Here is a 12,749-nt window from a genome sequence, read left to right on the forward strand (position 1 = left end):
CTGCATGACGTCGGCTCTCACATGAAGACCGGGGTTAGCGTGAGCTTGGACCCTTATGAATACGCGAATGGTGGGAGTACTGCGACGTGACAAGAAGGAGCTCTGAATAACCTCATGCTCCTTCCTGTGCTATAACGCAGACAATACACTGAGACCCTTTCACCTCATTGTCGCCATATCCACGGCCCTGGTCTCCCTCGAAACTTGCAGCTGCATAGGAATTGGCTGCGGACCGCGGCTCAATGCAGGCCTAACTGCACTTCATGTCACTGGATTCTGGTATTGCACAATCAATACCTGTTTGAAGCTCTGGATGATTGCTAATACCATTCACAGCTGACTACGACCCAATCGGCCACCTAAACGCGATCTTCTCCCACCCCGCAACCCTCTCCTCTGTCTCGAGCACCTCCGAGGCGCTCCGCAACTATCAAAATGACCTGGACGAGGACATCGCCGTCTTCATCGCCTCACAGTCCGCCTCCGATGCCGACAGCGTACAACGGATACAGGCCGCCAAGGGCGAGCTGGCGGACTTGTTTAAGAAGATCGAGAGCGTGCGCGAGCGGGCCATGCAAACAGAGCAGACCATCACCGACATGACAGCGGACATAAAGCGCCTAGATAGCACAAAACGCAACCTCACACTGTCTATGACCGCTCTGAAACGACTGCAGATGCTGACGACGGCCTATGAGCAATTGCGGAGCTTGAGCAAGGCCCGCCAGTACCGCGAATGCGCGCAGCTGTTGCAGGCTGTTATACAGTTAGTGGCGCATTTCAAGAGCTATAGGTCGATCGACCAGATTGCGACGTTAAGTCGTAATGTGGCCGATGTGCAGGGCGAGCTGCTGGAGCAGGTGTGCGAGGATTTCGAGGTCACGTTTGCAAAGGGCGACGTTGCGCAAAAGAAGGCGATGCTGGCTGAGGCGTGTCTGGTCATTGATGCGCTTGGCGATCATGCTCGCACACGGCTGGTCAACTGGTACTGCAATACGCAGTTGCGCGAGTACAGACAGGTCTTCCGTGGTAACGACGAGGTTCGTGTATTGGCAGAGATCTCTCTAGGTGCTCATGCTGACTGTGTACAGGCTGGATCATTGGACAACATCTCGAGACGCTATTCGTGGTTTAACCGCATGATGAAGACATACGATGTTGAGCACGCAGCGATATTCCCGGCATACTGGCGCGTCAACGAGATGCTCGCCAACTCCTACTGCGAAGGCACACGAGAGGACTTCAAGGGCATCCTACAGCGGTCCATGAGACGAGGCGATGGAAAGACACTGGATGTTGATCTGCTGCTATCGTGTCTTCAGGAGACCCTCAACTTTGAGCACAGCCTAGAACGGCGATTCTCGAATGAATCTCGATCGTCAATGGACACCATCGTCTCCAAGGACGAACGCCCTCACGGCTTCAGCCAAGCCATCTCGGAAGCCTTCGAACCTTACATGAGCTTGTGGGTCGAATCACAGGACAAACAGTTGGCATCATTAATACCCAAGTACCGCCAGCAGCCGCTTCGAAATACCGAAGAAGAGTTCTCGCCGCAAGCTGTCATACCATCATCGACAGAGCTTTTCCACTTTTACCGGCTCACCCTTGGACAGTGTGCGAAGCTCTCTACAGGAGGCAGACTGGCAGAGTTGTCTACGACTTTCGCAAAATACCTGGACCAGTACGGACAACAAGTGTTATACTATTTTCTCAGCGAGAAGCCGGACGCCCAAGGACCTTCCGTGGAAGAAGCCGTCCTCATTCTCAATACCGCAGACTACTGCTATGTCACCTGCAATCAGCTCGAAGAGAAGATCAGAGGGCGTATCGACGAAGAGTTCAAAGAGAAAGTTGACTTGCAGAGCCAGGCCGATGCATTTATGGGTATCGCCAGTGCAACTGTCCGTATGCTTGTTAGAAAGGTCGAGCTAGCATGCGAACCTACATGGAGAGAGATGCGCAACACGCCGTGGAGCAAACTCGAGAGCGTGGGCGATCAGAGTTCCTACGTTGCTGAGCTACTGCGTCACATCAAGGAGACCTCAGCCGAGATACTGAAGTCGCTGCACAAGCAACAATACGCGCGAGCGTTCTGCGACAACCTCGTCGACCTCACGGCCAACGCATACATCGCAAACATCGTACAGAGCAAGCCCATCTCCGAAGCCGGTGCTGAGCAGATGCTGCTAGACTCATACGTCCTGAAGAAGGGCTTCACAGAGCTTCCCATACTCAACGAGGAAGCTGGAACAGCTCCACCAGCCAGGTCAGCCACCCACACAGCCTAATGATATCAATCACTAACGCCACCAGCTTCGTGAAACGCGTCAACCAAGCCATGTCACGCATCGACCCTCTCCTCAAAACCCTCCAAGTCCGCCCTGCACCACCCGAAGCCCTCGTCCAAGCATACCTAATCCACATCGCTGACAAATCCGACACCAACTTCCGCAAAATCATGGACCTGAAGGGCATCCGCAAAGCCGAACAAACACAGCTACTTGACCTCTTCGCCGCCTTCAAAGCTTCGCCCTCGCACTCCGAACTCGTCGACAACTCGCCTTTCCTCACGCCAATTCAACTCCAGGCTCCACCATCGACCGGCGGGATTGGAAGCAATGTAGGCAGTGTGATGGGGCAAATGGGCACGCCGAGTCTGGCGGCGGGACGGTTCGACCCAGCGGGATTGGGTAACATGCTGGTTAATGCTGCGAGGGATGGGGTGGATCGGTTTGGTAGTCCGGCGCCGGGGCAGCCGCATGCTGAGGGGGATGGCAAGGCGAATCTTAATGATAATTTGAAGAATATTGGGAAGTTCTTTAGGAGAGATGTTGGTGGGTTCAGGGGGTTTGGGAAGAGTGACGGGTAGTGGATTAGGAAATGAGCGACTTCTACGACTTCCAGCTTGAACTCGAGGCGATCACCTTCTGAGCTAGTCTTCACTTAAGAGACGGCCAGTCTCTGGCATGAAGGTGTACTCAGTGTCAGTTCAGAGGTTTTCTGCAGTCTGACAAAGTCTCGTAGGACTATAGTACTCCATTTGTAACCTATACCGAACCTCGTTCTCGCTAGAGACAATGACTGCCAAGCGTCACCTGGCTCTGGGGCATTTGAGGGATGACGGTCACGAATACTTGTACATGAGGCGTCAAGTGCTTCCATGCTCGCCTGGTCGTTCTGACAGCAAACATCCATCCACTGATATGCAGCGCGCTTTGCCGAGAGCGAGGACATCATTGTGTAGAGATAGGAACAGTACTTACGACTTTCACTTGCGTCATACAAGCGTCGACGGCTTCACATATCTTTCTTACAGCCAAAGACAGCTGTCTACCCTCTGACGGTAAGAACAAATCTCCAAGTAAAGACCAGCAGCCAGAGAAGCAACCAGTCAAGCAGCCGCGCCAAAACACCATCTACTGGCCATACAACGTGCCTGGCCATGCCGACACGCCTGAGTCTGGTTTAAAGTTGTTTGAGGAGCGGTATCATGCGATCTTAGAAAACATGGAAGGTGTTCTGAAAGCAATGCAGTGAACAAGGGACTGAATAGGGAGGCAGACGAAAAGAAGAAGTGATCCGCTTTTACTTGGTTGGCAGAAAGGACAGTAGAGCTGAAAATGTCTTTTCCTTCATGTTCATGCTCAGTCTACTGTTCTGGGCTGGGAAAATCCGCGTCGCCACTCTGCAGTTCTCTGGATTCTGGGAGGTCCGCAAAGTATGCTGGGATTGCAATCGTCAGCTGTTGAGTAGTCTGGAGACTACAATAGATTTCCTTGCTTCGCAGATAACGAAAAATTGATGAACTACATCTTGCTCGTATAGGAGCATTCGGGCCGTTAGGAGAACTGTATCAGTCGAGGAACAGACTGTGCCCAGTGGAGCGAAGAAGGAAGGAAAAAGCGACGGTGGAAGCGAAGGGAAGGAGCACATTCATTCGCATCTCGTAAAGACAGAGCTTACCCTTGTGTTTGCTGCGGTTTTCGGGCACATCTTTGGTAATACCGAAGGCTAGGGGTGAGTTGGGCACGGGTCGCAGTACGGTAGACCATTGGACGGGTCAAGTAATGTTTAGATTACTTATGGTGCATTCCTTCCTTCCCATTTGGTTGCGACTTCCCACTCCCGTGTGACCGTGATGTCTTCAGGATATACGTTTGATGAGCTTACGCGCGATGAATCACCGACTTTCGTCTTATTCTTGGACTGGCCTGTCAACGCATCGACTTCAAAGCTTGGCCTGTGGTCAGTCGCGGTAAACTCGCTGACATTGTCTTTCCCAGCCTTGGTTGTGTTTCCTCCGCCTCCTGGTCCCATCAATTGTTGATCCATCGTAATCATTTCGTCGCTACCCCACTTTATCGGGAGACTTGGCGGATGATGAAATCTCCTTTTCTTGCCATACTTCGAGTTCATGTGCGAGCCAGACTTGTACTGTGAATCGAGCTGATATGACTCGTCCTTGCTAAATCTGTATCTTGAATTCACGGTACCAATCGTGGTTTGGAACAAGCGTATGAAAAGCGGAACCACCACGATGGCATTTAGGACGAGCGTGGCAAGAAAAGATTCTCTCACAGACCATGGGCCGGACTGAGAGATCTCATATTCGCCAGTCTGCGATACGGTAAGTCTTCTCCATGCGAAGACCATGTAGCTGCTTTGACCTACTGTTACAAGGAGAATACAGCGTATGATATCTGTCAATGGGAGAAAATGACCAGAATCATTATGTCTTGTTACTACCTGCATGGTGTTTATCTACACGGAGTGAGCTGTGGGCGCTAGCCAGAAGGGGAAAGGCGCATAGCCTCTCAGAGAAGGACGTAGTGAAGGTACCGGCTGACAATATCAAACACAATGACACCCCAACCGAGGCTAGAAAGAACGAGAAATGATACTTTCCTCTTCGTGTCGAGCCGCGCGTTCCAGATGATCTGTACACTGGATTTCAGTCTATGTTTTTGTTTTCACAAGTCGTACCTAGGTATGCGTACCGATATAGGAATGGCCATGAGGTATATATCTGTGATCGTGTTGCAGGCTATCAGAAAAGACACCTGAAGGAAATAATATGCAGGCTGATAAGCATTTGGGCAAACACTATATGAGCGAGTTTCACACAGGCAGTGCAACTGATTGCAGTCTGGTTCACTTACTTTCAGGATTTGTTGAACCAGCACTATGCAGAAGATGAGATGAATATTAATGATTCTATCTACGAGCAGAAAGCTGCCTATATATAGGCAGTAGGAAACAAAGAAGACAGAGAAGCTTGCTCTGTCTAAGACAGGTGAGCAAGACAAGCTGATTGTACATGAGATGGATGCTGCTGGAAACCAACAGGATTTGGACTAATCTGCCAGTTTTGTGAAATGGCCGGCACTGAAAGCAAATCACGCATACACACAAGATGAACGTAGAACCGATCAAGCCCCAAACTATCTTGATTCTCACATTCACTCTGTCGATGCCAGTACTACATTTTGCGTTAGCTCTTGTCACTGAGAGTTTGACTGAGATCAGAGCTACGCGATAAGATACGTACATCATTTTTGAGTAGCAAATTTCCCAACAAGACTTCAGCAAGCCAGAACAAAGTCAGATATGTGAACCGCCTTACAACGTTCATCTTAGGCCCCTTTACTCTAATGGCCCACTCTTCAGAGCGTGGGTCCAGAGATGCATGATATTTAGGTGTTATGTTGTTATTTTCAAGACCCGTCCAGACACTGATCATGTGAGCTGCCGAAGTTTTGGCTGCGTAGAACACATGCGCACTGTCAGCAGTCTGTGTTTACTCTTAGGACAGAGACTTCCTAAAGCGCAGACCATCAACGCATCGTCCGGAGTCAATTTGCGCCACCCGCCTCTTCAACGAACTGTGCCACGGTGACTGAGGGCAGAATCGCCGCAGCTTGTCTGGATACGAACATTCGGACCGTTCGTATACTGACAACGTTAAGATACTTGTGCTGTACTGTGCCACCTTGGTGCATAAAATAATACGCGTTAGGCCATGTTCTGACTAGCGTGATAGTTGATCGCCTGCTGTATCGGCGCTTGCAAAAATGTGCAGACCCCACTGACCTTGGTACAGTGATGCGTACAGTACCGTGGTTCATGAGAGCGGACAGCCTTGTGAGTGGCCGTTCACCACGTTTTTGCCCTGCAGGACATGTACCAGACTGTCAATTCTGTCAACCAAGATAGAAACAGCCACTCAGAAGCCTTCATTCTTACACAACGTAAGTCTGTCGCAGTAGTGAACCAAGTTCAAGAGGGTCCATACATCTCAGCAACCATTATAATTGTGTAGTATCCCTACCCATGCGATCATGGCAAGCGCGACCTCTACTTACTTCGAGATCCCAGAAAGTCCGCTACCTTCTTCAACCTCCAACACATGATCGGCTTCGTTCCCAGAAATGCCGTCTTTCGAAGTGCAGCGCTGCACTGAAGCAGATATCCCACGCGTCTTCGAAATCGTCTCTCTATCTTTCGCGAACGACCACGAGTACGTAGACGCTGTGTTTCCTGCCCATGGCACCCCAGAAGGTCGCAAGATAGGAAGTGAGCGGATGCTCCAAATGTTCCATGGTGACCCTAATGGTAACTTCATGAAAGTCGTCGACAAGGACAGCGGCAAGATAGTTGCAGCGGCGAAGTGGAACGTGTACAAAGCTGGCGAGATCCCTCCTCAGCCTGAGATAGATGGTGACTATTGGGAGAATGAAGAGGACAAAGAGTTTGCGCAACGTCTGTTCCATGGGTTCTTCGCACCGAGACAGAAGGTCATCGAAGAGACGAACGGAAACTTGGTTGGTAAGTTGAGCACCGTCTTTTGCCTACTACCTCTTGGTCCGGACTCTGACATATTCAGCGCTGGAAATGATGATGGTCGATCCTGCTTACCAGAAGATGGGTGCTGGCAGGCTCTTGGTGCAGTGGGGTCTCACTCGAGCCGATGAGCTGGGCGTTGATGTAAGCGTCCCAAACAATGCGAATTATGAGAACCTGAACTGAATACAATAGGCTGTTGTAGAAGGGTCGGAGCGAGGTCGACAACTGTACGCATCAGAAGGCTTTGGCGGCCCACACTATGTGGTTCCTGTGCCCGAGAAGTTTGCAGCAAGACGCAAGCAGACATACTGGTGGATGAGGCGCCCGGCGCAGAACAAGCTATTGACTCCGTAGGGGATGACTGAAGGATGCTTCCTTCTTGTCAGACAATTGCTCAATACTAACATGTGACGGCGTTCGTTCTTGATCATAGTTGCCCTTTGCGTACCCGTTTCCCCTGTGACTTCCTGCTGAACGCATCGCTTTGTTCTTGCGAGCTTGCATTCTGACAGTAATTTCGACCGATCTGGTCCAACATAGATACTTGTGTGGATATCTCAAGAGAGGATAATGAGAACAGCAAGATCGGTCAAGTGTGACCACAATAAAATGGGAGCACCAACGAGTGACAGTATGGACTGCTCGCGACTGGACCCTGCCAAAGGCTGTGAAGATTGGTACAACAGCTGTCAAGTCGAGATTCTGTGGGCTTTCGAGCAGTCTGGAGGGGTCTCCGTCGATTGACTCTCTCACACAACCGCCAATTGTCAGACTGTTCCATCCTGCGCCAACCTCCACACTCACAGAAACCGAGCCACGGTCCGGTCGCGTCTCTCCAAACCCGTGTTCGTCGCTCTGCCGTCCATTCTGCTGGCCATGCAAATCTTGCTCCTCGCTACGCACGTCCTCATCCTGCATCCTACAACCCATCCCGCAAACTACACATCCTACCGCACGCCTGTCTGCATATTTCCACCAGCTAACACACCCCCGAGAAAGTCTTCAAAATTGCAAAAACTGTCATCAAATGGATTTTACCAATTTTGGACACAGAATGCTGTGCCGCGAGCCTCGATTCCACCGGGCCCGGCGACCCATGCAGGTACCCTGGCTTGTGACATGTGTAGCATGCAGGGGCCCTCTTTTCCGCGGCCCCAGTTCCTGTTTCTCTCATTGCTGTTGACGTGTTGAGTGGTTCTTGGTGCCTGTCTTTGGGCTTGCTTTCCGCGCGGAAAACAGACCGGATGAGCGTGCCGTGCTATTCGTCAATTGTACCATCCCATCCTAGCCGCTCGAACGTCAGCACGGCAGAGAGCACCCCTGTATTCTTTTTAGCGGGCAAGTCGAGACGGGGAGCTCAATGGAGGCCTTGCATCGATTGCTACTGGATGTGGCAGCGCTCGCTCCTACGTCAGCTTTTGGTGCGATTTGCAGATTATGAGGGTACCTGCCAAGAGCCGAACAGCCTGAACGTGCGATGCAGGCCAGACGCAACGGTACGTACCTACATACCCAGCCCGTTGTTGCAGATGTAGCTGAACACGATAGACTTGGCGAGATGGCATTATGTTGGCGCAGAGATAGGAAAGAGGACATGTTGAGACAGTGGATGGCGTATGTCTTTGATGATGATGAATTTGTGATTCTGAATATCTAATACCTGCGTAGGATTTCTATAGACGGAGGAGAAAGCGAGCGTGTGCTCTTTTGGTGCGAGTCGCAAGAGAAGATTTTTGTAGACATCGTAGGTCTGACAAGGAAACATGGGTCGAATGTGGCCGAAGCCGTATACAGAAAAGTGGTACAGTAAGGAACAAAAACGAAGCAGCTGCTCAGGTCAAACACTTTGGTCCGTCGTGCTGTTCGGTTGAGTGTGCGATTGCACGGTCCTGTGACGCTTCTTGCGTCGTAGCGCACCGATATGATGTAGACATCAAAGTCGCGGGCTTTCGTCTGCGAGAGACTGGTCGTTGTTATGACCGTCTGCTCTGCGCATTTGTGGGGGCCATTGTCTGGCCGATTGGGCAGGCATCTCTGTAGCTGGATGCTGTGCCATTGTAACGAGCATGGTCGTAATTTCATGATGTTGATAGTTCCACGGAGGATCCATCGTGCGTAATTGTTTCTCAGATCTTTGAGTCGAAGTCCGGAGGGTGCAGACCTAGTCCACCTCTTGCATGTGTGCTTCTTGGATCCCATTCAACACGTGGATATGCTGCGATCGTGCCTTGAGAAAACGGTCTTGGTGTCGAGTAACTCTGTGTTGGACTCCTGTACGGCCTTTCGGTTTCCTTCTGGAAGTAATCGGGCGTGCCGTCACGGTGACTGGCAAAGTCCGGGCTAGAGAATACATGCGGTGGTGATTGGAGATCTGTCTGCTCGAATTTCCTCAACTCGTAGTTCTTGGGGTGCTCTTGGTAATTTTTGGCGTCCAGGGAGACGAACTCGCGGTTCTTGCTGAACTTGGACTTGAAGAACTCAACCCATCCAGTCAGCATGCTCCAACGTAGGAGCAGAAAGAAGACCTGTAACCCAGCAATGGACAGCATTATCAGGATAGCAATGACTGTCGACTGATTGATCGCCAGCTCCTGGCCATATTGCAAGCACGGCTCCGGGTTCAGGGGCGACATTATAAGGCACTTCAGGTATGGCTGGAGTTCTTCGGGATCGTCTAGTGCGTGCGTCTGAAGTGAGTTGAGCCAAATGAATACGACCGAGAAGAAGATGACGTCGACCAGGATGAAAACGACGATGGTGATACCTCTCCACTGAAGCCATAGCACCTTTCGTACGCGGTGATAAACAGCTCGGGCGGACCTTGTACGGACGCTGCCTGTGTATGAAGGCAGTCCCGCGCTGCTGTGAGTCTCGGTCTTGTCGTCGCTCCACATGTTCTGCAGGTAAACCTTGATGCAGTACACGAACCTAGGTTCTTTATCAGTGATGTCCTATAGAGGATTAAATTCGGAACTTACGTTACGAGCTGAATCACCATAGCACCGCCAGCGATAGCCAGGAGAGGGCCCCAGAAGTCCTTCATCGAATGCTCCGAGTTGACGTGGCAGACATCGCCAAAGCGGAAGGAGACTCCGGTGATTGTAATAGTAATAGTGAAGAATGTCGCAGTGACGGTCCAGCCCAGTCCTTGTGCCCAGTAGAAGAACTTCTTTCCGGGCGTTACATCCCAGCAAATCTGGAGGTGCATCGACAGTGCACGGATGAAGATCCATACCGCAATGGACAGGCCTCCTGAGATGAGGAAAGCGCCAGAGAAAGCACAAGTCAGACTTGAGTACATGTCGTTGGGTGTGATCTGGTCGTAACATTGTTCGGGTTCTGCTCCAAAAGGGATGACGAAGCCAAGCTATCACTTGTCAGTGGATGTTCATACAACCGTCCTTCATAGGATAAACTTACCGCCATAAACATCGCGGCGATGATCAGGCAGTAGCTCAAGTAGTGTCGGCGAGTCTTCTCAGCAGGAAGAATCAAGAAAGTTGCCATCAGGAAGACCAGGCAAATCAGGCCAGCAACATTCAAAGCCTCTGCCGCTCGGTACCATGTGTTGAACTCTGATCAAGGGTCAGTAGATGTCGATCGAGTACGAATACCATCCGTGCTCACCTGGAGGGTATAGGTAATCTGTCAGTGGGCATGGTAAACAGCAGATCAGGCCTTTCTTGATGTAATCAACCGGTGCACAGAAACGTCCGGTGACAACTATAGATGTCAGTGAGGCTCCAATAGACGTTGAACAAGACATACAGCCATCCAAGCCGAATTGAGAGATATCATAGAAAGGTGGAGGGCATTGCCCTCTCAGTGGATCTGCCAGCGCTGCTAAAGTTGCGTTGTCCATCTTAGCTTCCAGCACAATTGGAAGAGTCTTTCAGATACAGTACGTCTACTAGATGATAGACATGCGCGACATGGAGTATCTTCAAGTACTGCCCCACTGGTAGAATGCCTATCCCGATGGATCTTCAGAGTCGGAGGAGCAGTCCGGCTGGTACGCTTCCCAGCGTCGTTGGAGGGTATAACTGGGCGATTTATCGTTCGATCTGGTGATTGCAGTGTTGCTGGTCTTTGCGGAAGATGAAACAGATGACAGCCAGTTTCCCTTAGGTTCAAAAGAGTGTCGCAGAGCAGAAACAGAATGCAGAAGTGACGTCGAAGTTGTTAGTCGAAAAGGAAATGATGGGAGTGTTATCGTAGAAACACACGAGGGCCAAAGCGAAAAGAAGGAGTGACGGGATGTTGCACGGTAAAATATGAGGAACCGTTGCGGCACAGAAAAGGTGGCTGCAGAAGCCCAAGAAGAAGAGGTCTCGAAGGCGGCTCCTGGTTGGGCCCACCGGCTTCATGGTCGTTGATCCGTTGAACGGGCAGACCAATAACCCCTGCAGAAGGGACGCCCTAAAGCTAGCGCGCCATGCCCCCGGCGAGCTAAGAATGCCAAGCATCAGGAACGCATGTGCAGCAGCATTTCAATGGCGGGACCGTGCAGGGGTCCTAAAGTTGGGGTCCAGGAACAGGTCTCGTACAGGAGCTGGCACTGGCCAGACGAAACCCGACGGCAGCACACAGTCTGACGGCACCGCTGAGCTCAGTCTTCATGATTCGCGAGGATGAGGAAGGTCATCATGGTCCATACCCACTATTGAACGCATTAGTTCTTCAAGCGCGCTTCGATGCGGCGTATGTACAGCGACACACTCGCATTTTCCCTACCCGGACCGGCATTGAGTGTGATGCCTCAAGACGTCTGGAAATATGCAGTGATAAAGTGCTCTGTAACGGGTTCCGAATTGCACCTAGCTGCATGTTGCACTCGGCTCTCGTGGACTGACCAAGTTGCTGCTCATTTGCCATAGGTGATCCAGGAGGTCAAGGAAGTCCTTTGGTTTTACAGGACCTCTGCTGCGTAGCACGCGGCGTCAGGGTGCTGAAGTTTGCCCCTTTGTCTACAGTGAGATGTGTTGTTGCTTCTTGTTGCTGAGTGGTTGAATCGTTTTCGTCAAGTGAACGGCAACCCACACCTCAGCTCACAATGACCATCGTGAATCTGCACCCATGTGGGTGAGCCGGTACCCGCACCGGCGTTCTCCGAACGTCGAAGGAGTGTTCAGCACTGAGTTCCCAGCAGCAGCAGTCACCGGTGTGCAGTGTGCACCAGCCGTCGTGGCACAGTGCGCGTCATCATTCATGCGACGCTCAATGTCTTCGTGAGCTTCCTGAGATAAGGGCCACTACTCAGGCCGGATAAACGTATGACAAACGTGTAGGATAGCCTTGGTGTTATTGAGTAAGAAATGCTGGGGTCGCCTAGGATCGTGAAATCCTACGCGGAAGAGGGGATGATCGTGTGAGAAGATTCAGCCTGTCCGAACAGAGACTAGTGGAACCCATTTTGTATCCCACCTTCCAGCCTGGCCAAAAGTGCCTTCCTGCGACCCCACAACGAGCAATGTCGCCATCATCCTCCAGAATTAAGCAAACAATCGTATTTGTCACCAATGACACACAGTCACTGCTCACCTCCTTGGAAAGGGTAGAAAACACCTTCTGTCAACCAATTTGACATTCAGCTTGACTCAGTCCAGGAGACAGCACAAGGCATCCAGCACCCCGAGGATCTTCTCTATTGTGAGACGCATGGAGTTTGGGCGTGCATGCAGACTCGTCGTCCTTCGCTTGCAGTACTCTAACGGTTTTGATTTGGTTGAGCTCTGCGTCCCCACAAGATGCTCAATTGGCGAAGAGCTTGAGAGATTCGATCTAGCTCCAAGTCTGACACCATTGTGTAGTATCGAACTCTGATCAGTGAGTCGTATGATCTCCCATGAGACGTTATCAGTATGCTTTCGGAGATTTTCACTTACCAACTTGTACGCAGCTCC

General features: G+C 51.1%; 4 protein-coding genes across 4 annotated transcripts; 2 read left to right on the forward strand and 2 right to left on the reverse strand.

The window, feature by feature from the left end:
- Positions 1-100: 100 nt before the first annotated feature.
- BU25DRAFT_394366 (uncharacterized protein) lies at positions 101-3,213 on the forward strand. Its single transcript, XM_033704736.1, has 4 exons — positions 101-279; positions 337-1,040; positions 1,092-2,269; positions 2,317-3,213. Exons 1-4 carry the CDS (start codon positions 264-266, stop codon positions 2,870-2,872), a joined length of 2,454 nt encoding a protein of 817 aa, XP_033561131.1. The 5' UTR covers positions 101-263; the 3' UTR covers positions 2,873-3,213.
- An 870-nt stretch (positions 3,214-4,083) lies between these two features.
- BU25DRAFT_422264 (uncharacterized protein) lies at positions 4,084-5,018 on the reverse strand (the record flags this gene model as incomplete). Its single annotated transcript, XM_033708140.1, has 3 exons — positions 4,084-4,673; positions 4,750-4,940; positions 4,987-5,018. The coding sequence occupies 3 exons, from the start codon at positions 5,016-5,018 to the stop codon at positions 4,084-4,086; spliced, it is 813 nt and encodes a 270-aa protein (XP_033561132.1).
- Positions 5,019-6,301: 1,283 nt separating this feature from the next.
- On the forward strand, positions 6,302-7,200 carry BU25DRAFT_491853 (uncharacterized protein; the record flags this gene model as incomplete). The annotated part of the gene is made up of 4 exons (XM_033711596.1): positions 6,302-6,316; positions 6,379-6,828; positions 6,887-6,987; positions 7,039-7,200. The coding sequence occupies exons 2-4, from the start codon at positions 6,432-6,434 to the stop codon at positions 7,198-7,200; spliced, it is 660 nt and encodes a 219-aa protein (XP_033561133.1). The 5' UTR covers positions 6,302-6,316; positions 6,379-6,431.
- Positions 7,201-8,483: 1,283 nt separating this feature from the next.
- Positions 8,484-11,203, reverse strand: BU25DRAFT_411463 (uncharacterized protein). The gene is made up of 5 exons (XM_033706558.1): positions 10,615-11,203; positions 10,474-10,569; positions 10,267-10,421; positions 9,825-10,213; positions 8,484-9,774 (listed from the first exon to the last, which is right to left on the reverse strand). The coding sequence occupies exons 1-5, from the start codon at positions 10,706-10,708 to the stop codon at positions 8,973-8,975; spliced, it is 1,536 nt and encodes a 511-aa protein (XP_033561134.1). The 5' UTR covers positions 10,709-11,203; the 3' UTR covers positions 8,484-8,972.
- Positions 11,204-12,749: the final 1,546 nt, after the last annotated feature.

This window comes from Macroventuria anomochaeta, assembly GCF_010093625.1.
Source record: "Macroventuria anomochaeta strain CBS 525.71 unplaced genomic scaffold BU25scaffold_19, whole genome shotgun sequence".
NCBI lineage: Eukaryota > Fungi > Ascomycota > Dothideomycetes > Pleosporales > Didymellaceae > Macroventuria > Macroventuria anomochaeta.

What these genes read in the sequence shown, in the direction of transcription:
- BU25DRAFT_394366 (XM_033704736.1), top strand. An exon ending in TCTTCCGTGGTAACGACGAG is followed by an intron (nt 1,041 to 1,091) that starts GTTCGTGTATTG and finishes GACTGTGTACAG; the next exon opens with GCTGGATCATTGGACAACAT. An exon ending in GGAACAGCTCCACCAGCCAG is followed by an intron (nt 2,270 to 2,316) that starts GTCAGCCACCCA and finishes TAACGCCACCAG; the next exon opens with CTTCGTGAAACGCGTCAACC.
- BU25DRAFT_411463 (XM_033706558.1), bottom strand. Translation starts at nt 10,708, where the DNA reads ATGGACAACGCAACTTTAGCAGCGCTGGCAGATCCACTGAGAGGGCAA. An exon ending in TCAATTCGGCTTGGATGGCT is followed by an intron (nt 10,570 to 10,614) that starts GTATGTCTTGTT and finishes TGACATCTATAG; the next exon opens with TTGTCACCGGACGTTTCTGT. An exon ending in AGATTACCTATACCCTCCAG is followed by an intron (nt 10,422 to 10,473) that starts GTGAGCACGGAT and finishes ACCCTTGATCAG; the next exon opens with AGTTCAACACATGGTACCGA.